General features: G+C 46.6%; 2 protein-coding genes across 23 annotated transcripts in view; one reads left to right on the top strand and one right to left on the bottom strand.

Annotated features, from left to right (window-relative positions):
- The window catches only part of Diaph1 (diaphanous related formin 1), a 104,721-nt gene extending 88,869 nt beyond the window's left edge, over positions 1–15,852 (top strand). The window contains exons 20-28 of the mRNA XM_070036249.1: positions 1,255–1,349; positions 1,699–1,800; positions 1,981–2,220; positions 2,341–2,470; positions 3,592–3,717; positions 4,345–4,508; positions 4,612–4,747; positions 6,844–6,930; positions 13,926–15,852. Of these exons, the coding sequence (XP_069892350.1) occupies positions 1,255–1,349; positions 1,699–1,800; positions 1,981–2,220; positions 2,341–2,470; positions 3,592–3,717; positions 4,345–4,508; positions 4,612–4,747; positions 6,844–6,930; positions 13,926–14,083 (1,238 nt within the window). The 3' untranslated portion in view covers positions 14,084–15,852. The remainder of the gene's footprint in view (positions 1–1,254; positions 1,350–1,698; positions 1,801–1,980; positions 2,221–2,340; positions 2,471–3,591; positions 3,718–4,344; positions 4,509–4,611; positions 4,748–6,843; positions 6,931–13,925) is intronic.
- A 1,951-nt stretch (positions 15,853–17,803) lies between these two features.
- LOC138837441 (protocadherin gamma-C4) overlaps positions 17,804–23,886 on the bottom strand; it is a 219,059-nt gene continuing 212,976 nt past the window's right edge. For all 22 annotated transcript variants that reach the window (XM_070036242.1, XM_070036243.1, XM_070036245.1 and 19 more), the window contains one exon: positions 17,804–19,831. In XM_070036242.1, coding sequence (XP_069892343.1) covers positions 19,605–19,831 — 227 coding nt within the window. In that variant the 3' untranslated portion in view covers positions 17,804–19,604. The remainder of the gene's footprint in view (positions 19,832–23,886) is intronic.

Genomic DNA, 23,886 nt, shown 5'->3' with positions numbered 1-23,886 from the left:
ACTTAAGGATCAGGGTTTGAACCCAGCCCACAGAGAAAAGTCTATGTGACTCTTATTTCTCATTAACCAATGGAAAGCTGAAAGTATGGCTCAAATGGAAGTCTTGCCCAAAAAAAAAAAAAAAGCCAAGTGAGAGTACAAAGCCCCAAAGTTCAAGCCCCAGTACTAGAATTAAGAACAACAACAACAAAAAGTACACATAGATGAGAGTTGACTGTGTATGAGGAAGAAGTGCTGTAGAGCCATAGTACATGAAGTGTGTATATGCAAGTATATGACATTAAACTTAGAAGTATTGGCACAACTTTCTTCCTACTAATTCCAAAACAGTCCTTACCTAAGCCTTTTCTAGTCTGTCTCTAGCTAAGAGCCCTCAATACTCAGATTTTAATTGGAATAAGAACCTGGATAACGAATTTTATCAAATGCCCTAAGTTTTTTTCAGTGAAGAAAAGTAGGACTCATGTCTCTTTACTGAAAGAGCGAGTGGTGGGACAGTTGGGAGAGTGGGAGCTGTAAAGAGCATGGAAGAAAGTGATTGCAAAGCTGCTTGAAGCCCCAGCTATTTGTGAAAACATTGCAAATGCAGAGACTATTATATCTATCAGCCCAGGAGTATGAATAGAGAAATGAGACAACTAAGTTAGCCAGAGTGGAAGGAACAAGAAGCAAGAGCAGTCGGGGTAGGTGTATTAATGGTAATGGGAGTCATAGTAATAGGGAGCAAATAAAGCGAGAGACTGTGAGGTCAACATCGGGTAGGAAACAGAGTAGATGATCGGGAGACTGGAAGAGCCCCTGATAAGGTCAGAGGATTCGTTAGAGCTTAGAAAGCTTCAGAGCTTGGAAGGACAGGATGTGTTTGTTAGGGGATGGGATATGGCAGTTTAGGAATAAGCAGGTCAAGGCAAAGGCAGCTTTGAGGATGGAGTCATGGGACTAAGGAACTAAAATAGTGTCTTTGATGTTATAGATAGAGAAGACCAAAGACTTCCTGTGTGACAAAGGCAGGGAGTCATGATGTTGTGGGATGTTGAGCATGGAACAGTCTGTTCCTGACAAATGTCTGTTGTGCGACATAAATGTGGGAATCAGTGGCAGCTTAAATGCTGAACTCAGGAGCTTGGGTTTTATGTACATAGAGTGGTTTTCACAGACCCCTCTTGGGAAGATTAGCTACCGTAAGCTTGTTGGATAGGTTGGGAGCAGGGAGAGACTGAAAAAGACATGTTTTTTTGTCTCATTTTCTGGCAGCAATCTTTTTGGGTTCCTTCCGCATGCCCTATCAAGAGATTAAAAATGTCATCCTGGAGGTGAATGAGGCTGTTCTGACAGAGTCTATGATCCAGGTAAGGAGCCAGAGGGTTCTAGGAGAACTGGCTCTTCTGCACTACTGTACATCAACCTTACCTCCTCCCTGCTTAAGTAGGCCTTAAGCTTATTGTTGACTTGTAAATGCTAGTTTTGGAGAAGGTGCTATTTCTTTGGTGGTCAGGTTTATGTTACATATTATATAAGTCCCATCATCTCACTATTCCTGCAATCCCACCTCCGGCTATCTCAAGTTCTTTATAGTGGTCCTTGGACCAGAGGGTGGGGTGGGGGGGTAACAAGAGTCACAGTCTGCTAAGCTGGAGTGAGCTGATCCCTTTCACCAAAAAAATAAAAAATAAAAAAAAAATCCATTCTCTCTTTCAGAATCTCATTAAGCAGATGCCAGAGCCAGAGCAGTTAAAAATGCTCTCTGAACTGAAGGATGAATATGATGACTTGGCTGAGTCAGAGCAATTTGGTGTAGTGGTAAGGCCTCAATTCCCTGTTGCCCTCCTCCCTGGAGATGAGCCTAGACACTTGCTCCTTGCTTCTTGTCTGTTTTGAACGTGTCTTTGTCTTCTCTCTTCTCCCAGAGGAGACTCAGCCTGTATCTTTTTCTGACCTCTCTCTATTAGCTGTAATGGAACTGCTTGTCTTCTCCACTAGATGGGCACGGTGCCCCGTCTGCGGCCTCGCCTCAATGCTATCCTCTTCAAGCTACAATTCAATGAGCAAGTGGAGAATATCAAGCCAGAGATCGTCTCTGTCACTGCTGCTTGTGAGGAGTTGCGCAAGAGCGAGAACTTCTCCAGCCTCCTGGAGATTACCCTGCTTGTGGGAAACTATATGAATGCTGGCTCCAGGAATGCTGGTGCTTTTGGCTTCAATATCAGCTTCCTCTGTAAGGTGAACCATAGGGTTAGAGCAAAGAAACCAGTGGGAAAGCTACAGGCTACTATGAGCTTAGTGATGGCCTAAGGGGATCTTAGGCAAGCCAGAACTAATGGTTTCCTCTTTTGCCCCAAGCTTCGAGACACCAAGTCTGCAGATCAGAAGATGACATTGTTGCACTTCTTGGCTGAGTTATGTGAGAATGACTATCCTGATGTCCTCAAGTTTCCTGATGAGCTTGCCCATGTGGAGAAAGCCAGTCGAGGTGAGGCAGGTTATAATTAAGCTAGAAAGTGGTTCAGGGGGCTGGGAATGTGTCTTAGGGTAGAGTGCTTGCCTGGCATGCATGAAGCCCTGAGTTTGATTCTTCAGTACCACATAAACAGAAAAGACTCTGGAGGTCGCACTGAGTGTCAACTGGTAGAATGCTAGCTTTGAGCAAACGAAGCACAGGGACAGTGCCCTAGCCCTGAATTCAAGTCTCAGCACTGGCTCCCCCCCCCCCCCCCCCGCAAAAAAAAAGAAGTGGTTCAGAACCTCAAAAGTTTCTGCACAGGTGAAAAGTATAGAGTTTAGATCACTTTCAGTTGAGATGATTTTAAGTGGGGTGATGGAGGGCTTAAGCATGGTATGTAAAGCTCAAGAGAGGAGTGTAAGATTGGAAGTATTCTTAAAAATAATGGGAAAGGCAAGTGTTTTCAGTCTAGATCCATAGTTTCTGTGGCACAGGCTGGATTAACAAACATCAGGCCTCAGTGTCTTGGGAGTAGACAAAGCATTCAGTAGAAATAGGACAGCTTTCTGCCCTGCTTCTGTATTCCTATAAATATATCTCCTTCCTCCCAAACCTGATTCTCAAAAATTAAGTGAGATTAAAATCTCACAGGATTTCACAAATTTCTTTTAATGATGTCTATCTTCTGTTCTTAATACTGTACACTATGTGAAGGCTGGAAGTTCAGTTAGCAAATAATTACAGTCTTCCTGCAAGGATAAAAAAGTAAATATGTGAAACAGCTAGAACAGAGTTGCATATGAGAACTAAAGTGCCTCCTAGGGGCTGGGAAGGTGGCTCAGTGGTAGAGCGCGTGCCTTGCATGCCTTGCATGCCTGAGGCCCTGGGTTCGATTCCTCAGTACCACATAAGCAAAAAGAAAAAAGCAAGAAGTGGTGCTGTGGCTCAAGTGGTAGAGCACTAGTCTTGAGCTGAAGAGCTGAGGGACACAGTGCTCAGGCCGAGTTCAGGCCCCACAACCGGACCAAAAAATAAATAAATAAAATGCCTCCTAAATACCAGGACGTGTAGACAGACTGGAGAGTGAAGCTATGGGGTCTTCAGGCTGAAACTACCAGTAAGCTCTTGCTGTTCACTTTTGTTTCCTGTAGTTTCTGCTGAAAACTTGCAAAAGAACCTAGACCAGATGAAGAAACAAATTTCTGATGTGGAACGTGATATTCAGAATTTCCCAGCTGCCATAGAAGAAAAAGACAAGTTTGTTGAAAAAATGACTATATCCTTTCTTAAACCAAGAGTTGCTCCCTGAGAGGGAGAGATAGACACAGAGAGACAGAGACAGACAGAGACAGAGAGACAGAGAGAACAACAAAAACCCCAAAAACTTCCTGTAAGGGGAAGGGCTCAATTATAGCAATGTTTAAATTTTTAAAACATTTTTTCATTTAAATACATACATGGTCCTGAGAGGTTTCTCACTGTTGTTGAAGTGAAAGTAAAAATACAGATAAACTAAAAATCCCCCCCCCCTCAATTCTTCTACTCTGTGCTATTGCCATGACACACTCTTTCTCCACTCGTTCCCCTTTGCAGAGGTAACCTCTGCCTCTGATTTTTACAAAAAAAATGGCATTGTGTAGCTTTTTGCAGAATATATCTTTGCCATGTTTCTACAATAGTCTGCACAATAGCCTTTTTAATTGCCGTTTCCCATTCTATAGGTGTGATACAGATTATGGTTTACCATTCCACTCTTATGGATACTTAGATTGCTTCTGTGGTTTGCCATCATGAACAATGTTATTGGACATCTTTTGTGTGTCAGTGTGCGTGTCTGAGTAATTCTCTGAGCTTGGGGAGTGGTTGTGTGCTTCTTGGTCTTGATTCTTTACTCTGGACGTACAGCTTTGTTAAGGATGCACAGGAGCAGTATAACAAGCTGAGGATGATGCATTCTAATATGGAGACTTTGTATAAGGAGCTAGGTGACTACTTTGTCTTTGATCCCAAGAAGTTGACTGTGGAAGAATTCTTCATGGATCTGCACAATTTTAGGAATATGTTTTTGGTGAGCAAGGGCTATTTGTTAAATTCCTGCAGGGTTTACGTTAGTTGGTGTTGGCTATACCCATGTCTACTTCCTTCCCCCTCCCTCCCCCTCCCAACTCCAGCAAGCAGTCAAGGAGAACCAGAAGCGACGGGAAACAGAAGAAAAGATGCGAAGAGCAAAGCTAGCCAAGGAGAAGGCAGAGAAGGAAAGACTAGAGAAGCAACAGAAGAGAGAGCAGCTCATAGATATGAATGCAGGTAAGAAGTACAGAATGACTGATGAGTTGAGAAAGGAATGTTTGGGAGACTTCTCTAAAATCCAGAGGCCAGAAAGAATGTCTTAGGTTTGAGCAAGTGATTCTTGGCAAGCTTTCCACTGAGATCTTGATGCTGGATTTCTACTTCAGTTCACTTACTTAGAACATTCTAATTTTCCTTTCCTTTGCTGGTTTCACATTATATCTCACCTCTCTTGTGAGTTAATATTATTATAACTTGTACTCTTTCCTTCTTTCCATTCAAAGCTTCCTCTGGCCTGTTCTCAATTCCTCCATTAAGTCTTTTAGGTTCTTTCCCAAAAGTGTTTTCTTGACTCTCTTTCTACCTTTGAAAAGGGGCTTCTCTTCCCTTTTGGTTTATTTTTCTAAGTATAGTGTCCCTAGGACCTCAGCAGAATTACACATACCTATGAGATCTTAAACGGACAGCTTCTGGAAAGGAGTAGAGAGCTGGCTGCCCTCTCCTTTCTTCAGCAGTCTCTTATTTCACTACCAGAAACATGTCTTTGTTGAACCATATGGTCTCAATTACTGGCCCTCTTGTTTCCTGTCTCTGCTTTTTTCCTGCTGTAGATTCCCTGCCCCCTCTCCTCCCAGGCAGCGGAAATACAGCAAATACAGCATATGTTGCTCATGGCACTGAGCTGAACCTGGGGGGCCATGAGCCTTCTGCAAGGGAATGCTTCTCAATCTGTTAGAAATCATGGTGCTTGCTTTCTTTGCTGAGAGCAAGCAGCAAGGGCTATTATAATACCTCTGTTACACTTTTCTACAAAGTAGTGCCCTCCGTTGAATATAAATAGCAAACTTGTTCCAATAATGCCGTTAAAGGTCACACCAAGTATCCTTCATCGTCCCATTCAATCTGGGGTTTTTTCTCTGAATTGGCTAGGGTGCCCTAGGGAGGATGGAGTCTGTTTGACACATGGGATGAGGGCCACACCCGGTCAACAGGTGGCGTAGTGGACCCGGACCTTGTCCTGTTCATGGTACTTGGGTCAAGCAAGTGAGGTTAGAATGTAGGTCAACTGCACTGGTAATATTCAGACAGCAGGTGGCGCTAGGAGCAATGAGCCCTTCTTACAGCTGGCAGCCAACCTGCTCCTTGGGATTTCACAGTTTCAGATTTCACTATCCTGAGCTGTTACCATGGAAACTGAGCCAGGCTGCAACTAGGATTCTGCATTAACTCTTTGTAGTCCAGCCAGGCTGCCTGGTTCTCTTAAAAGCAGAACTGGCTTTTCAGGAAGATTGCAGCCACTGGAGGCAGTACTGAATTGAAATAACAATTACCCTCTCTGAATGAGAGCATTCAAGAGAGGTTGATGTATATTAGAGTAAAACACTGTAGGACAAAGGAGTGATACTGTTGCCTTTTTTGTTTGTTTTGTTTTGGATTTTTTTGGGAGGGAGGGGAGTCTCGCTTGGTCTCTAACTTGCAATCCTTCTGCCTCCACCTGAAGAGCTGAGAGTACAAGCATGTGTCACCTTGGGTGACATAATTGATTATTAATTTCACAATTGCAGACTCTCTGCTTATCTAGTCTAAAGAGACAGTTTTGTCATTTACTGTACAATACTGTACTGTATTTACTGATAAATATAGAGAAGGTAGCAATGAAGGAAAATATCCCAAGGTTTGCACAGAACAGTTGGCATTAAGCATTTTCACCACCTTTTTTTGGGGGGGAGGTCCGGTTGTGGGGCCTGAACTCTGGGCCTGAGCGCTGTCCCTCAGCTCTAAAGCTCAAGGCTAGCGCTCTACCACTTGAGCCACAGCGCCACTTCCGGCTTTTTTTCTTTTTGCTTATGTGGTGCTGAGGAATCGAACCCAGGGCCTCGAGCATGCAAGGCAAGTGCTCTACCACTGAGCCACTTCCCAGCCCCCATTTTCACCACTTTTAAACACAAGTAAACATAGGCCTGTAAGACTTGAGATTGGGCCTTCCTTGACTTTTCAGAGCTGTCAGCCATTGTCAGAGAGTGAAGCCAAGCAATAGGCATTTCATGGGAAGCTTGACATTTGACAGGTAGATCTGACTAAAGAGTTTACCTCTCTATCTTTGTTCATGACAGAGGGTGATGAGACGGGTGTGATGGACAGTCTTCTAGAAGCCTTGCAGTCAGGAGCAGCGTTCCGACGGAAGCGAGGACCCCGTCAGGGTAAGTAAGCAAATGGAACCCAGCCTGGTTGTTGAAGAGTGTGAAACCTCTGTACTCCTGGTACTGCAAGTATAGGACTAAAGAGCAGATAATGATGCTCTAGGGTTTAGAAATTTTTCCTATTTTTGCATGGAGAGTGCATTATCTAGTCTTTTTTTCTTCCACAATAGAAAGTTCTAACGTGAAAACTGGTAACAAATCAATTCATTTGACTCATATTTTTTCTAGAAATTTGAAACAAGGAAACCATGCTTTAGGACATTGAAAGGACTTAGTGGGCATTTGTGTACATGAAAAAATAATTGACCTAAATAGAGAACCATGTATTAGGTGTAGATTGAAATACAAAGGAAAAGTCAAAGACCTTATTTTCAACTTAGTAGCAAGTATAAAATTCTATAAGAGGCCAGGCTCAGGTGGCTCATGCCTGTAATCCTACTCAGGAGGCTGAGATCTGAGGATTTCGGTTCAAAGCCAGCCCAAGCAGGATAGTCCATGAGACTCTTATGTCCAATTAACCACCAGAAAACCAGAAGTGGTGCTATGGCTCAAGTGGTAGAGTGCTAGCCTTGAGCCGAAGAGCACAGACAGCGCCCAAGCCCAGAGTTCAAGCCCCACAACTGACAAAAAAAAAAATGCAAGAGGTAGTAAGATGTCATTGTCCTCAAATGTAAGAGAATAGAGGAACATCTCAAGGATTGTGCTTGGTCAAAGAACTGCCTTCTTCTTTGGATGCATTTACACTCCATTATCCTTGCCTTCCCCACTCAGTGCAACCTCCTCTACACTGAGCCAGAGCCTCTAAAAAGTTATGGACATAGGACATATAAATAATCCAGGCATTAGGATGAGAATTAATGGGTAGTTCAAAAGATATAGCCAAGGCTGCTCCCCATGTAGGGATGACCTGTATCATTGTATCTACTGAGGATCCTTTGGGGCTAGGAATGATGGCTTCTTTCCCAGATTGAAGGATGAGAGTTACATCAAAACATCATTAAAGACTCCTTCTTGTGAGGGAGTTAAAGCGAGGTTACTTACTCACTGGCTGATAGGCTTTGTACTTTGTGCTTTGTACTTTATACTTAAAGGTTATTGTAAAGAGTTTGGGGCAGTGCTAAGCTTTTTTTTTTTTTGTCGGTCATGGGGCTTGAACTCTGGGCCTGGGCGCTGTCCCACAGCTCTTCAGCTCAAGGCTAGCGCTCTACCACTTGAGCTACAGCGCCACTTCCAGTTTTCTGGTGGTTTATTGGAGATAGGAGTCTCACGGTCTCTCCTGCCTGGGCTGGCTTTGAACCGAGATCCTCAGATCTCAGCCTCCTGAGTAGCTAGGATTACAGGCGTGAGCCACCAGCGCCTGGCTAGTGCTAAGCTTTTAATACAGTGATGTGTCTAGGATCTACAATGCCTGTCAAAGCCTAGGAAGGATCAGGGGTTCAGAGTATACCAACCTACATAAACTCAGTGCACTGGCCCAAATTTCATAGATCACTATGCATTTCATATGTGATGGCTGACTTCTCCCTATACTTGGAATATATCCTTCTGAGAGGAGATATTCTGTAAGACTTTAAAAAGAAAACTCATACTCATTTTAGGGGTCATCCCCTTAGAACTAGATTGCTAGAGGGGAGAAGTAGGGATGAAGAACTTAGAACTCACTGAGTTAGAGCATTCAGTCATAGACAGGCATTTGGGTGGAAGACATGGCTAGTAATACTATTTGGTATGTAGTCTTTAGAACTTTCCACGGCATTGTTTCCACCCACCATGCAATGTGGTTTGGCTTAACATTAAATACAACAAAAACATTAAATATTAAGTCTAATGAAAAGTACTTCATCTTACTACACTGTCTTCCATGTTTCTCTCAGCTAAGCTCCAGCCTACATTCAACTTCAGTGGGGAATTCCCTTTTTAAGCCTTTTCCTGTGAAGCTATACTAGAATCCCAGATGCTTCCTGTACACAAGAAGCCAGACATCAGTGGCTTCCCTATAGTTGGGAGGCCCTGTTTCTACTTCTTTCCAAGTGGAAAACCAGGCAGCGGAAGCAGGGATTTTGTCAGAACCTACCCTTTCAGCACAGAACAACCTAAATTAGTCAAAATACTGTCCAAGGGCAAGAGGGAAAACAGAGAGAAGAAGGAGAATGGGGCGGGAGATGGATGGAGCAAGGGAGAAAAAGGGGGGGACAGAGAGAGAATACTGAATTGAAAAGAGGAAGATGAGAATTACATGGGTGTCACTCTAGCCTGTACCCTTGTCTGTCTCAGGGTATGCTAAGCACTCTGAGGGTGTCTGGGAGAAGCTCTTTATGGAGGCAAACTCTTTTTCTCTGGCAAGCTTCTTAGATTGTGGTACTTTCATATAAAGTAAAGTGGCCTCACACTGAACATAAAGAGAAGGTTAGGCATGAAGCTGGAGTGCAGAGCACGCAGGACTAGGGTGTGATAAAAAAGACCCCAAATCAGATCTAGTTCTCATGCTTTAAGGTTCACCTTAAAGAAGTACCTCTATGTTTCTTTTGTATAAAATAAGAAACTAGAATGCTTTCCAAGGTGCTTTCCAGTACTAGTATTTTTTTTTAATGCCATGCAGTAGGATTAAGAGAAGAAAGGAGAGAGAGATTGGAACTTAGAAGGCACAATTCTCTTAAGTACTAAGGCTCCAGCAGCCTAGGTTTCTCTGTAGGGCTTCTGGACCCAACTGTTCCACCCCTTGTCTAGCTCACTCTTAACTTCCTCTGATTGCTCAGAGCCAAAGAGCTAGAATCACTGTCAAGCATATCTTCCTAACAGTCTTTCCATTCCCAAGGAGGCAGCTGTCCCTATTCACAGACACTGGCCTTTTCCCCAGAGTCTGCAGGAATGTTAAAATCTTCCGGTCTCTGGAGATGGGAGGGAGTAACCAGTAGACAGAGACCCATTGAGGAGCTGGAAGAGAGGAGTTACTATCAGGGCTGTTCATTACAAGCAGCATTTAAACTGCTATGGTCTACAGGGTGTGGGAGAACAATGGTTTAAGTGTAAAGGGGAAGAATTCATGTGATTGTATTTCAGCTGCTATTTCTGGCCCATGATTGAGTCAGCTTGTGGTTTTAATGACTCAACTTTTATCTCCATGACTGAATTGTAACCTCTCATACACTGGCCGCTTGCGCACTGGGATATAAGACAAGAGAAAAAGAAATATATTGCTCTCTCTCCTTTCCTTCCCTCTTCCACTTCCTAGCAGGCCTCTAACTTCACCTATACTAATAGAACTGTCTAGGTTAGCTCTAAAGAACCTAGTGATTAGGATCTGACCTGCTTATAGATAAAAAGAATTAAGGTCTTGCCAAGATCTGTACACTTGGCTAATGATAGAGCCATGACTATAGTCTCCTTTTGTGAATTCATGTCCAGGGCTATTTCCACTGAGTCTACATGATTGATTAGACAAATGATGACATTGGCCTCTCTGTGTGGGCCAGAAATACTCTTTCATATATCTTGGACATGGTGAAATGACTTCAGGGAGATTTTTCTGGTGACCACCCCCCCCCCCCGTGTCTATATACAAGTGAATAACAAGGTGAATACCACTACTTACTCTTTCATCTGTTTTGTAAAAATAGGGCGGGAAGTATAATTAGGAGAGCTTTAGACAGAAATGAGTTATTTAGGATGGTAATGATTGTCCCATCTGTCCTAGTTTCCTCTTCCCTAAGGAAGCTTATTAAAAAGAGCACTTCTTCCTAAGTAGTGGTTCCTACCTAGCCTTTGTTTTATAAGGGTCTTTTCCAAATCATTAATCTCTAACTATACTCCTAGTATTAAATGGTTAATTTTGGAGATGTTTTTATCCTAGCCCACCCCCAACTTCTAGAAATCTAGCCTTAGAGAACTTTGACCAGTACCTCAAGTTTGTCTTGTTACCCCTTCCCCTAGTCTGAGAGCCCATTCTCTTATAAGTGAACAAATGAATAATCTCACATCCATCTGTTTAGTCAAAAAAATGCAGACTTTGTTCTGTGGCTACTTTTTAGTAGTCATAACAGGCTAAAAATTAGGAAAAAAGGAAGAAGGCCAGTTTTCCTTGGTTGGTTTTTCCTCAGCCTAATGGTGGCCTTATGGGACAGAGTGGTAGCTAGGATGCTTGGGTTCTATTGATTCTGTTGCCAGTTACAGCTAGAGTTTTCCCATCCTTGACCTTGGCTCACATCATGTTCATCCCCAGTGTACCCACTGGCTCACTTCAAACCAAGATCCTCACATGTCAGGAGCTAGGATTATAGGCTTGAGCTACCAGCACCTGGCTAAAACTTCCTGATGTAGAAAAATCCTGAAGCACCATTAAATTAGAAACCAAAGGAGTCTTCTAAGTTATAGAGGAAGAAACCAAGGAAATAATCAACTTAAGACTTACCATACCCAGGACAGGTGTTCTGTAAGACAGGTGTTATTTCAACACCTACACTAGATATCCACTAGAGCCAGATACACTCAGGTGTTCATGTGTACATATATACATACATACACACACACACACATACACACTTATAGTTGTGATACTTCTCAACTTCTGCAGTCTGAATTTAAGAGAACAGTAAAGGGGTAGTGATCCATCCATTACCTTTTGGAAGATGAGGAATGAGGCTCTGGAGTAGTGCACGCTTTAGAAAAGAGAGGAAATGCTGAAAAGGTTTGAAGCTGGCCTCTGGAAGATTCTGCCAGTAAGGAGAGAATAAGAAGGTAGGAGGGGGCTGGGAAGGTGGCTCAGTGGTAGAGCGCTTGCCTTGCATGCCTGAGGCCCTGGGTTCGATTCCTCAGCACCACATAAGCAAAAAAGAAAAAAAAGAAAAAAGCCGGAAGTGGCGCTGTGGCTCCAGTGGTAGAGCGCTAGCCTTGAGCTGAAGAGCTGAGAGACAGCGCCCAGTCCCAAAGTTCAGGCCCTATGACCAGACCCCCCCCCAAAAAAAAATAAATAAATAAAAGAAGGTAGGAGGGCCCACATGTCGCCACTATAGTTATACTCAGGTGGGTTGCTCTTCCTCACCTCAGTGGCTGAGGTAGTAGTGTTGGTGTTTGTAATCCACAGTGGAAACCCTGGAGTGTAGGTCACACCTCTCTGTTCTATTGCATGCGTCAGGGTCTTCACTGTTCTTTCTTCTCTTGGTAGATAACCTTTTGTGCTTTGGGGAAGAGGAAGAGGGGAAGGAGGAAGAGACCTTTAAGTTGGTAACCTGTGGGCATGCTGTGTGCTCCCTGCATGACCTGTAGTGTGAAAGGGTGGTGCTGGGTCATGGCTCTGCAGAGAGCCTGACAGCTCTTCTGAAGACTTGGCCTCTCTGACCCTGCTTGGTTTCTGCCTACCTCAAGCTTTTTGCTGGTCCAAAGGAGGTACTTTGTTCATGGCTCCTCTGGACTCTTCCTTGCTGCTCACATCCTGCAGCTTTCATTTAGGAGTACTAGACTAATTTTCATCTACTCTTCCTTAAGGAACTCCAGCTTTTCCAGGTCCCCAGGAAAAGTTGTCTCTCTTTTAAAATTTGAATTATAATTAGTTACTATGTCTAAAATTCATTTTAAGAGGTGTGATTCATAAGTTTTTGGTACAGTCACAAGAACATGCAACTTCAACCACTGTTTAATTATAGAACTTTTTTTTTTTTCTCCAAACCATCACTTTTTAAAAAATGATACATAAAAAATCTATTGGGTACCTAGTAATATTTCAGTGCATGTACACATACTCTGTAATGTTCAAATCGGGGTAAACGTCTTTCTCCTCAAACACTTTTCTGTCTTTGGTAATTAGCAGTCACTTCTGATTCTCCCCTCTCTCAACCAGGCAACCATTGCTTTCTATCTCTGTGGATTTGCCTAGGCTGAATGGAATCATGGCATATATGGCCTTTTGTATCTGTCTTCTTCAGCTAGGCTGCTCTTTGGGTACATGTAGTCTCTCTGTACTGCTTCTAAGACAGGAGAAGAGAGGACATTATGAAATGGGCCTGGTACCAAAGGGCTGCCAGATAAGATCCTAAGTCTGAATTCCATAAATGAATACAGTTGAAGAGAAATTCAATGGTTGATTGGTTTTTCATTTCCTTTGTGTGATGGCAACTAGAACTTCACAATTCCTTAGTCACTTGGGTTGAGATCTGCATCCCCTCTTGGCCATCCTTGATCTTCTGACTTCTGGCATACATTCATCTTTTCCCATACAACGCATGCATTAGGAGAACATAAGTACACACACACACACACACACACACACACCCTATACCTTATAGAGTCCTTGAGAGGTGGAAAAGAAGCAGACAGGGGGAGGATGCATGCAATATTAGTGGCTGTTGCTCTTCTTTACAGGTGTTATCTTAGTCTATGTAGGCCACTTTCTGCTAAGTAAGAGCCTTCCTGCGGCTGGCATGTGTTTTGGCTTAACAGCTTTCTTCAGTAGACCACTGAAAAAAATATTACCTATTAAGCTTTAACATATTTAATTCCAGTAAACTATGATGAGAAAATGACTTTGAGTACTTTTTCTCTCCAGTTCCTACTGTGTAGCTGTATTTAGATCTTGGTACCATCATCACACAAGGGAGCAAGGACAAGATTTGCCCTTTTATACCATATTCTTACATTCTTTTCCATTTAAAACTACCCCACATGTTGAGGCTCTGTTTCTCCATTTTCAAAGTAAAGTGCCTATGTGAACTAGACAAGGCAGCCATATGTGCATGGCTTCTGCTGAATATCTGCTGTAAAGGTGGAAAGAAATAGAAGGACCACAGTTCAAAGTCTCCCCTGGGCAGGAAAGTCTATGAGACTCTCATCTCCACTAAACTACCAAAAAAAAAAAGCCAAAAGTAGAACTTTGGCTCCAGTGGTAGAGCAGAAAAGCTCAGAGACAGAGCCCAGGCCCGAGTTCAAGCCCCAGGATCAGCACAAAGAAAGAAATTAGGAATATGAGTCTTCCATGGACAGATCTGTCATGTCTTCTCTTGCAGCCAACAGAAAGGCCGGGTGTGCAGTCACATCTTTGCTAGCTTCGGAGCTGACCAAGGACGATGCCATGTCTTCTGTTCCTGCCAAGGTGCCCAAGAACAGTGAAGGAATCCCCACAATCCTTGAGGAAGCCAAGGAGCTGGTTGGCCGTGCAAGTTAAACTGGGCTCTGTGGCCATGGCAGTTCCTAAATGGATCCCGGACTGTGCACCTGAAGCATGTGCCTAAAGGGCCAAGGGGACATTCCTCTGAGGCGGCCATTCCTACCACCTGACCCTGCCTTTCTGCCTGGCCTGCTGCCCTCTGAACACCTACAGCTTCAGCTGCCTGGAGGCCAGAGGAAAAGGGCAGTTTGGGAAGGTCTGAGCCCAACCCAGCCAGCCCTGGCTGTCGTTACCAAAGCAGGGTCTGTGTGTGCTGCCTTAACCCTGTCTCCTCTCTGTTACCCAGAGGGCCTGGTCTCAGGCAAGGTCCAGCCTGCTTTTCTCAGCCTGACTTTATAGTGGGCATTCCCTTAGGTCAATCTTGCTGATTTTGTGCTTTTCTTTTGTGGTTTCTCTGGCCCTGAGAAACAGCATGGGGCTTGTGAACCTATGGGTAGATCCCTCGTCTTACTGCTGTCACCTCGGCTCTTCTTCCTGGCTATTATTTATTACTAGTGCTGTGGCATTGGGAATTGCTTCTGAGGAAGCAGGGGAGCAAATCCCACCCTTAACCCCACCTTCTTGGGAAAAACCTCCTAAACAAGGCTCTGGACCACTTGTTCCACTGTGGCCCAGGCCTGAGCCCACAGGGCATAGTAACAGCATGGGGCCTGCCCCCAGCCTGCTGCTTGCTATGCTTTATGCCCTTGCTTCCCTGGACCCTCTGCACCAGCCCCCAGGCCATTGAGCCAAGGTCTCTTCTCACACCTTCCCTAGAGCTTTGGTGCATCTCATTTGGAGATAGGCTATAGTTCACCATCCCAGCACCTAACCCTCTGTCTCCAAGGATATGGGAGGTGGAGCCTCCTGGCTGAGAAATTGTTTTGCATATGGATCTATTTTTGTATGAAAAAAAAATTTTTTAAGATAACTTCCTTTTCCCTTCCCCCTCCATAATGTAAGAGGTTTTGATGTAGGTTCAGGAGTTCCTGAGGATTCTTCTTTGGCTTCCATCCTGAATATGCCCTAGACCTTGGCCTCAGCCCTTAAAACTTCTGAGGCCAAGGCAGATCACTCCCAGCACCACTTATGGGCCAAGATGAGTCTCCTCTGATTGGGCTAAGCCAGGTCCTCAGAATAGCAGGAGCTCTGGGGCCACAGTTTATGAATTTAATTATCAAGCCAAATGTGCAGATGCTAACTAGACGCTGGGAAGTGAGAGAGGGTACCCTGCACACTATACCCTTGCTCCCATCTGAATAGTGCACAAACCAAACTGCTTGGTGGCCCAACCTCAGGATCAGGAAGCTCACATTCTCTGGCTAAGGGTGACAGTTTTGCCCGCATGCTCCTTCCAGCTTTCAAACTACAGCTACTGAGAGTGGCACTGTTTGGGTTTGGCCCAGAATTAGAGCTGTTAGCCCAGGGGGAGCTTAGGAGACCCGAGGGCACCTACAGAAGGGGCTTTGTGGCCAGCAAGGAAGGTTGGGTTGCTAAGCTTGTGTCTGAAGGGGCACTGGAAGCTCCTCTGAATGATTCCTGGAGAGACTATGGGACAGGAAGGCTGTCGCTCCCCTGGGTCACCTACTTCCCCTTGCTCAATGACATCTGGGGCTTTGGCCCTTTCTTTTTTAAATCTACTTTAGTAAGATGCATTTAATAATAAAAAAAAAAAAAGGTAAGGGGACAAATGCAAACCTGTTCGCCTCGCCTCTGGGGCTTCTGGGGTGCCATCACCTCTGGTCTGATGGGTTTGTTTCCAACAGTTAATAAAACATTCAAACAGTGCCAGCTGCCTTCTTCACTCCAGTCTGGGTGCCTCTGCTTCTTCTGTGTCACATCTCTGGTTTATCTGATAAACTAGGCAAAAACTAAAGCTATCAGACACTATACTTGGGCCCAGGGCCTAGGTCAATATATTACTCCATGGTGTTTCTGAATGGCAGATCTTGCCTCGGGGTCATTTTCTCTCATTAATGAAATAAGGTAATCAGTTCAGCTTCTTGGCTCTTCCACATTGCTACCTCTTGGCATAGAGACCTTTAATTCTTAAATCTCACTTCTCCATGTCCCCAGATGTCATAGTTTACTTATGGTTACCTGTGCCTCTTGTGCAAAGCAGAGCATCTGACTCCCATTCCCATGCTTGGCAGTTCAGTAACCTCTGACCACATTCTAGGCTAGAGGGCATTAAGGCTAGGGCTGGAAAGCTGCAGAGGTCAGAGCCGGAGGTCGAACTCCAGATGACTTGCCACTACGGACCACACAAACCTTACAGCAATAAGCACGTCTAGTATGGACAGGGAGGGACCTGGAGAGGACTGCAAACCCACTTGTGCAGCCTCTAAAAACCCCTTTAAATAGTCCCAATGCCGGCTGGGGCAGCTGCCTCCCCGTTATAGCCAGAGGTGTGGGGGTGGCTGCCTGCCTCCACCCTTCCTCTCCCCAGGCCATGGGTTCTGGCTCAGACATTTACAGGCACACATACCAATTAGGGGACCAACCACTGCTGCTCATGAGCTCTCCCCGTCTGCTGCTGTGCCTGGAATAGAACCCAGGCGCCCGGCACCCCGCCCCTTTGCACCCCAGCAGAGAAACAAAACTCTGCTCCCATCTCAGCTTGCAAGCCACCCTTCCTCCCAAGCAAGAAAGTCGCCTCCAGATGCTCGGTTGGAAGGCTTGGTTTCCATGACAACAGACCTGAGGCGGCAGAACCTGCCTCAGAGAATCCTAATGGAGAAAAGCCCAGAGACCGCCTCCCCCTGCTCTGTACTTGGGCAAGCCTTCGCTGACCCTCCTAATAACCCCAATGCGTTTCTGCCCTTCTCTTCCTGATCCTCCTTCCCCTTTTCGGCGTTTTCAAGGGACTGCAGCAACCTAGCAAATCGATGTGCTCTGAGGGGTGGGGGATGGGAGAGCGGGGGGGGGGGGGAGGGGCGAATAGAGAAGCACCCCCGAGGTGGGAGGATGGGGCGAGCTGGGTCTGTCATTTCTTCCCGCACGTCCTTTTCAGTCCTCTTTACCCCCTCCAGAAAGGGATGTGCCCCCCAAGAGCCATGAACAGAAATGCAAATTCCAAATAGGGAACCTGAGACGCAGGCTATGGATCAGCCTGGAGAGAGAATCGCCTCCGCTTTCCCCCCTGCATTCATTCCCTCCCACGTTGCGGTGTTCCCCCAAGCCTCTAGGCAGCTGGGGGCGGGTTGAGGGTGTGTGGAGGGAGGCGGAAGAGAGAATCCATCCTCCTAAGCCCTAGCCAGTGCGCGGAGGGGGCGGGGTGGTAATGTTAGTGGAAAGGGACATGCGCTAAGGAAGCGAACCCTGCGTCCTCAGCGCTCCCCACCCCCACCCCCACCGCCGCCCCGCCCGCACAGGGGCTCCTCTTCTGCCCGGAGACTGCTGCCTAACGCAGACAGCCGCAGGCGTATTGCTGCGCACTCAATTGCACACGGACACGCGGCAGTCAAGCTCCCCGCCCCACGACGGACGCGCCAGCCCATCACACGCCGCATTCAGGTGCACAAGCACTCTTCCAGCCCATCGCACAGTTACAGATGCACAAAGGTGTAGGAAGCACGCACAGCCATATTGGATAGCCGTAGACACGGCGACATTCTCTGTCACACACACACACACACTCAATGACACAAAACCAAGACTCAAACTGTCATCTTCCCAAACCTGTTTTTTCCTACACAAATGCCAGGGACTCCATTTCTCCAACAGAAACAACCAGCCTTTCAGAAGAAATCTTTTTATTATTTTTTTTTCGAAGAAAAAAGCCATATAAATATTAGAGTATAAAACTTGCGTGAGATACAGGAAGGGAATGGGGGTGGGAGCTACGTGACTATGCAAAGAGAAGCGCTTATAGAAGAGTCAGTACCAGGGAGGGGGTCGCCGCAGCGCGTGGACACAGCACAAAACACAGCACGGGCCGCCGCAGGCAGATTCAAGGACAGACGGCTGCGCCAGCCTGCCGCCCGCTGCCCACTCGCCATCACGTAAAAGCACACCGCACTACACTATCGGCTATTCTACACCAGCCGGGGGAGGGGGCTCTACACTATACTGGAAGGGCTGGGATAGGGTTCTCTAGAGGCCCCGCTGGATGAACGGGACCACAGGGGCAGAAGGGAGTGGGGAGAGGAAAGTCTATACACAAGGAGGCACTGGGGGACTTTAACCAGGCTCTGGCCACTAGGGGGCGGAGGAGGGCCCTGGGCAGTGGCCTTCACCGAGAAGAAAGGGCACCTGGCAGGGAGAGTTTAAAACAGGCTTCAAGAGGGCAAGGACCCTGCCTGGAGAAGCCCCATGATGGGCTGAGACTTTCGGTCCATTTGGTCCCTGCTCTAGCTCCTTTGGCCCCAATCTAGGGATCAAGAATGGCCTCCTTGGGCCTTCCTTTCCCACTGGGGCTCCATTGACCCTTCCACTGGGGGGCACCTCTGGAGTACCCAGCACCCACAGAGGTTCCTCTGACCTCTCCAGAGGACCTGACCCTAAATCCACTCAGAGCTTCCTTGGACTGAAATGCCAGTTTAAATCCATTGGTCCCGGTAGCTCAGCCCCCAAAGCTGGCTGCCTAGGCTGAACCCAATATAGAAGGTGGAGGATCCAGCCTAGTACGTGTTTATGGCTGGAATTTGAGGATTTGGCTAGTATTCGGGGACATACAGAGCCTTCTGCAAGCCCCTGGTAACCTTGGGCCAACCTTCATCCATCCCCCCCCAGCCATATACATACACTTCCCTTCTTTATCTTACCACCCCCTACTGTCTCAGAACATGCAATGTAGTCTTGTTAGAGGAGTGCTAGGGAAGTCACAGCATGCATTGGGAACATCAAACAATGAAAAACAGAAGACTGGTCCCCAGGGCATTGGGAAGAGGCTTGGTGGCAAAATGCCTTCCCTAAATCCAGCAAGTATCAGTACCATGGGGATGGTGACTGTATCCCCCCATACTTGACCATGAGTCTCTGCTCTAGAAGGAGGTGAAAGGGTTGGCACCAAACCCTGCTTTGGGGGAAAATTGAGAACTGGAGGAAAGGCCAAGAGGTCACGATGCTCTTCCAACTTCAGAACCATGAGCCTGTTTAGGTTACCTGGTACCTCAACACCCCCCAACCACCTTGTTCAAGGGAACTTTTAAGAGTAAGATGGGATGGAGAGGAGGGAGGCAGGGGACAAATGGCCTAATTGAGTTGGAAGATGGAGGAGTTCAGCTGAAACTAAAGGGCGTGTGACAAATGGTACTTGGTGTCTACACTTGCCCCCACAACCCCCACAGATACAGCAATTGATTGGATGGGGGTTCCCAGCAGAACTCCCCTTGCATATTCAACCCCCCCTGTGGGCAGAGAAAGGGGGGGGATGTTGACTGGGCACTTGTTTCTGTTTCCCAAGGGGAGCATGGCCTTGGCCCCTACCAATATCCTGGGGGTGAGCCCTGGAATTCTGAGACCTGGGTACAGGTAAGGTGAAGCTGAGCTGGTTGGGGAGGGAGGCTGCCCTGTGGCTCTAGGCCTGGCCTCCACACTACTTCTTCTCCTTCTTGCCAGACTTCTTCTTGTTGCCATTGCCACCTGCTGGGGTTTTACCATCCCGCTTGCCAGCTGCATTGGTCAGTGTAGCATTGCTGCCTGGGATGTAGACATTCTGGCGGTAGTCAGGCACATGCTGCAGGGTGAACTGGGGTCCATAGCGAGCACTCAAGCCCATCGTGCCAGCACCCCCTCCCAGGGTGGAGCTTCCATCAGCAGCCTCTGCAAAGACAAAGAAAGGATCAGCAAGTACAGTGACAAAACCTAGGTTTGATTTCTAGGGGTGTTTTGTTTTTTGTTTTTATTTTGTGAATTCAGGCTCTTAACCTTGCTTGGTTTGCTTGTTCAACTACCACTCTATCACTTGAGCCATGCTTCTAGCCTAGCTTTTTGCTAGTTGTTTTGGTGATGGAATCTCACAGACTTTTCTGTCTGGGCTGGCTTCGCATTATGATCCTCTAGATGGTTTCTCCTGAGTAGCTAGGATTGCAGGCATGAGCTACCCAGGCCTGGCTTCTAGCTCTTTTTCTTCTTGTGATCCTATAGAAGTTTATCTAACCATCTTAGGATTATGATCTGCAAAATGGAGGCAAGAAAGCATATCCATGGTTTTTGTGAAAACTAAACAAGAAATTCTATGTAAATTACCTAAATAGCACCTGGTGAAGGGTAAGTGCTCATAACCTGCTAGCTAGTAGCTCTCTCAGGGTGGACCCCCAGGCCCTAAACTTTTGCCCTCACTTTTCGTGTAGGAGACTCTAGCTTCCATACTAGGCAGTGGTTATGATATATAACCAGTGCTTGTGATATATATTATATTATTAACCATAGTTCTGGTGTGTGTGTGTGTGTGTGTGTGTGTGTGTGTGTGTATGTGTGTGTGTGTGTGCTTACAGGCTTTCTTTTGTTCTTTTTTTTTGGGGGGGGTCGGTCATGGGGATTGAACTCAGCTTGGGTGCTGTCCTTGCACTCTTCAGCTCAAGGCGAGCCCTCTACCGCTTGAGCCACACTGCCACTTCCGGTTTTCTAGTAGTTTATTGGAGATAAGAGTTTCACAGAGGGCTGGGAAGGTGGCTCAGTGGTAGAGTGCTTGCCTTGCATGCCTGAGGCCCTGGGTTCGATTCCTCAGCACCACATAAGCAAAAAGAAAAAAAGCCGGAAGTGGCGCTGTGGCTCAAGTGGTAGAGCACTAGCCTTGAGCTGAAGAGCTGAGGGACAGTGCTCAGGCCCAGAGTTCAGGCCCCATGACCGGACCCCCCCCCCAAAAAAAAAAAAAGTTTCACGGACTTTCCTGCCGGGGCTGGCTTTGAACCGCAATCCTCAGATTTCAGCCTCCTGAATAGCTAGGATTACAGGCATGAGCCACCGGAGCCCGGCTCTTTCTTTTATTCTTTAAGATAGAGTCTTTGCAGCCCAAACTAGTCTGGAACTCATTATGTAGCCAGGGCTAGTAGCCTCAAGCTTACAAACCTCATGCCTCTGTTTGTCAAGAGCTAGGATTACAGGTATGTATTATACCACTTTGCCAGTCTCAAGCATTCATTTTCTGGTGTAATTTGACTACAATTCCTAGCTTCCTTCTGACCTGGGAATAGAAAGGGGAAGAGTTGAGATCCAGCATCAGAGTGCCACGATTCCTTGCCAGATGCCAGTGGCTCACCCCTATAATCCTAATTTCTAAAGAAGCTGAGATCTGAGGATCTCAGTTTGAAGCTGGGCAGCAATGTCCATGACACTAATTGTTGGGACCCAATCTTAATGTTAGGACCCAGTGAGCCTATGTGACTCCACCCTGGTTAAACATCCATCTTGTTTACAAGTTTAGGAAAAATGTGGATTGCAAGTCTCTGGTAACAGAGCCTAAAGGCCAGGTGGATGCATCATTAACGAGCACATATGTAACACCCCCCACCAAGGAATGCATCCCCCTCTCCCCACCCCTCCACCCAGGCCAAACCCGCGCGACAAAACTGACCAAAGTGGTAGGCTAGTTTAAGCAACTGCTTAGAGATAAGTTGTAACCTCATTGGTCACCTGCATGTGGCCCAACATAACTGTAATTTTGTGCGAGTGTTGCAATGCTACTGGCCACCTGCGTGTGGCCAGCCTAAACTGGATGGCCTGTTCCCTATAAAAGTTAGCCCGTGCAGCTGGGCTAGGTTCGCACTCTACCAAGGCGGCCCTGACCGGTCAGGTCAGTCTGTTTCTAGATGCTTGGCATGAAATATAGTTTTGTCTGATTTTCGCTTTGTTTCAGTCTCGTTCCTCTGATCACAGACCCCAATTTTGGGGGGCCACCCCAATACTCATCTCCAAGTAAGTACCAAAAAAAGCCAGAAGTGCAACTGTGGCCCACAATAGTAGAGCACTTGCCTTGAGAAGGGGTGGGGGGGTGGGGGAGAACACCTAGGGACAGTACCCAGGCCATGAGTTCAAGCCCTCACAACCAGCACACACAAAAGAAAAAAAGAGAGAAACAAGCTCAGATTCAACAGTGATTTTGGCTCTCGAGGGGAGAAAGAAGGCCATACCAGACAGTACATGTTACAGCAGGACTCAGGCCTAGTAATATCCAAGTGTGTGCTGGAGGAAAGTCATTTCTGTCATTGCCAGCAGCGTGAACCTTACACCTTCTCCAAAGACAAAGGAGATAGAACAGAGGCAGAGAGGCAGTATATTCTGTGAGACTAAGAAGACTACAATCCCAAGGACCAGACAGCTTAGGTACAGTGAAGATATAAGCTTGAGTGTCTGAGCCTGGTGACATTAGAGATCATTGTCAGTAACTTCCTACTACCATGCAGAGGAGTATGTATCATAGCCCTAGCTTACTTGGGCCCTTCCACACTCCCTAATAGGGCTGCAACAGAGCAAGGTCTCTGGGTGCTTTGTGTATATGGTTGATGTTGAAAGACAGGGAAATGGATCACAGGTTCTGGGTGAAGATTAAAGGAGGCTGAGCTTCATCCAGTGTCTGGCATTTAGTAACTCCTCAATAAATGCTACCTGCTGCTGTCATAGCTGTCATCCTCCTCAGTGTAATGGCCTCCACTCTCCCTGGAAGTGCAGAGGTTGCTGGAAGAGACAGTTTGACTCTGTGCTCACTGCTAATTCCCTGTGCTCACCCTAATTCCTCCTCTGAGGCCCAGCAGAGTTAAAAGCCCTAGGAAGGTACTGCCCAGGGAGCTCCTCCCAGCCTCCCCTGACTCCCACCACAGACCTTGGGATCGAGTAGAGACTGACTAAAGCTGGAGAAGCTGAGTAATCCTGGGACACTAACCAGGGATTGAGAAATGGAAAGGCAGGAAATATTTTTGATGTTTGGGTAACAGAGAGAATGCAAGAAAGGGAGGGTAAGAGAAGGAAGTGCAGAGATACTCTTCAGTCTTTTTCTATCAACACATCCCAGTGCCAGCATTTCCACAGCCTCCATTTTCAAATCCCCAAGCTGTGGAAGCTGAGAGCCTTCTGGAGGAGGTGGCGTACAGGAAGAGGGCCGGGGTGGGAGAGCGCAGCTGCCCACTTCCTCCGCTCCCTCCCCTAGCCTTTGTATTCCTTGACTTTTCCTCGTTTTTCCCTAATTAACTCCAGGAGGGAGCCAGTCCTCTCAAGCCAGCCCCTCCCCTCCAGCCGCCAGCCACTGGCAGCTTCCGCCGCCGCCTGAGAATGGAAGGGGGAAGGGCCGAGATCAGGCTTCAAAGAGCAAGGATTTCAGAGTGATTTAGGGGCTTCAGGAGAGGCCAAAGAGGCGCCAGAAAGTGTGAGACAGAGAAACTGGAGGAAGGACAGAGAGAGATAGAAACAGAGAAAGACAGAGACAAGAGACAGAGCTAGAGAGGTGTAGAAACAGAGAAGGGAGACAGAGAAAGGCAGTGTGGACCCAGTGGTCCATTCACACCCTACATGCACCCAAGATCTCTGAGAAGCATCCATAATAGGCAAAAAGGACAAAGCAACCCCATCATATGGGATTCCATGAAATTGGGATGGATCAAGAGGCAGAGAAAAGTGGGGAATCCAGAGTATAACAGACTGACACTGTGTCTGATTAACCATGCCATTAGGAACTGTGTGCTCTAGGTCCAGACCCTGGATCACTCAAGCAATGCTTCTCAGCTTCCCCATCAGGAGGAAAGACATTGTTCTGCCACCTTTGGTCCTCTGGAAATGGGTTCTTCAGTAGCTCCTTCTCGTATGTCCTCCTTTCTTCCAACACCTTATTCTAGGCATAGATTCTGGCTGGAAAAGGTGTGGGGATGCTGGCTTCCTATCCAGCT

This window comes from Dipodomys merriami, unplaced genomic scaffold (assembly GCF_024711535.1).
Source record: "Dipodomys merriami isolate MVZ:Mamm:240054 unplaced genomic scaffold, mDipMer1.0.p SCAF_27, whole genome shotgun sequence".
In the NCBI taxonomy this organism is placed as follows: domain Eukaryota; kingdom Metazoa; phylum Chordata; class Mammalia; order Rodentia; family Heteromyidae; genus Dipodomys; species Dipodomys merriami.
This window is presented reverse-complemented; position numbering and strand designations above follow the sequence as displayed.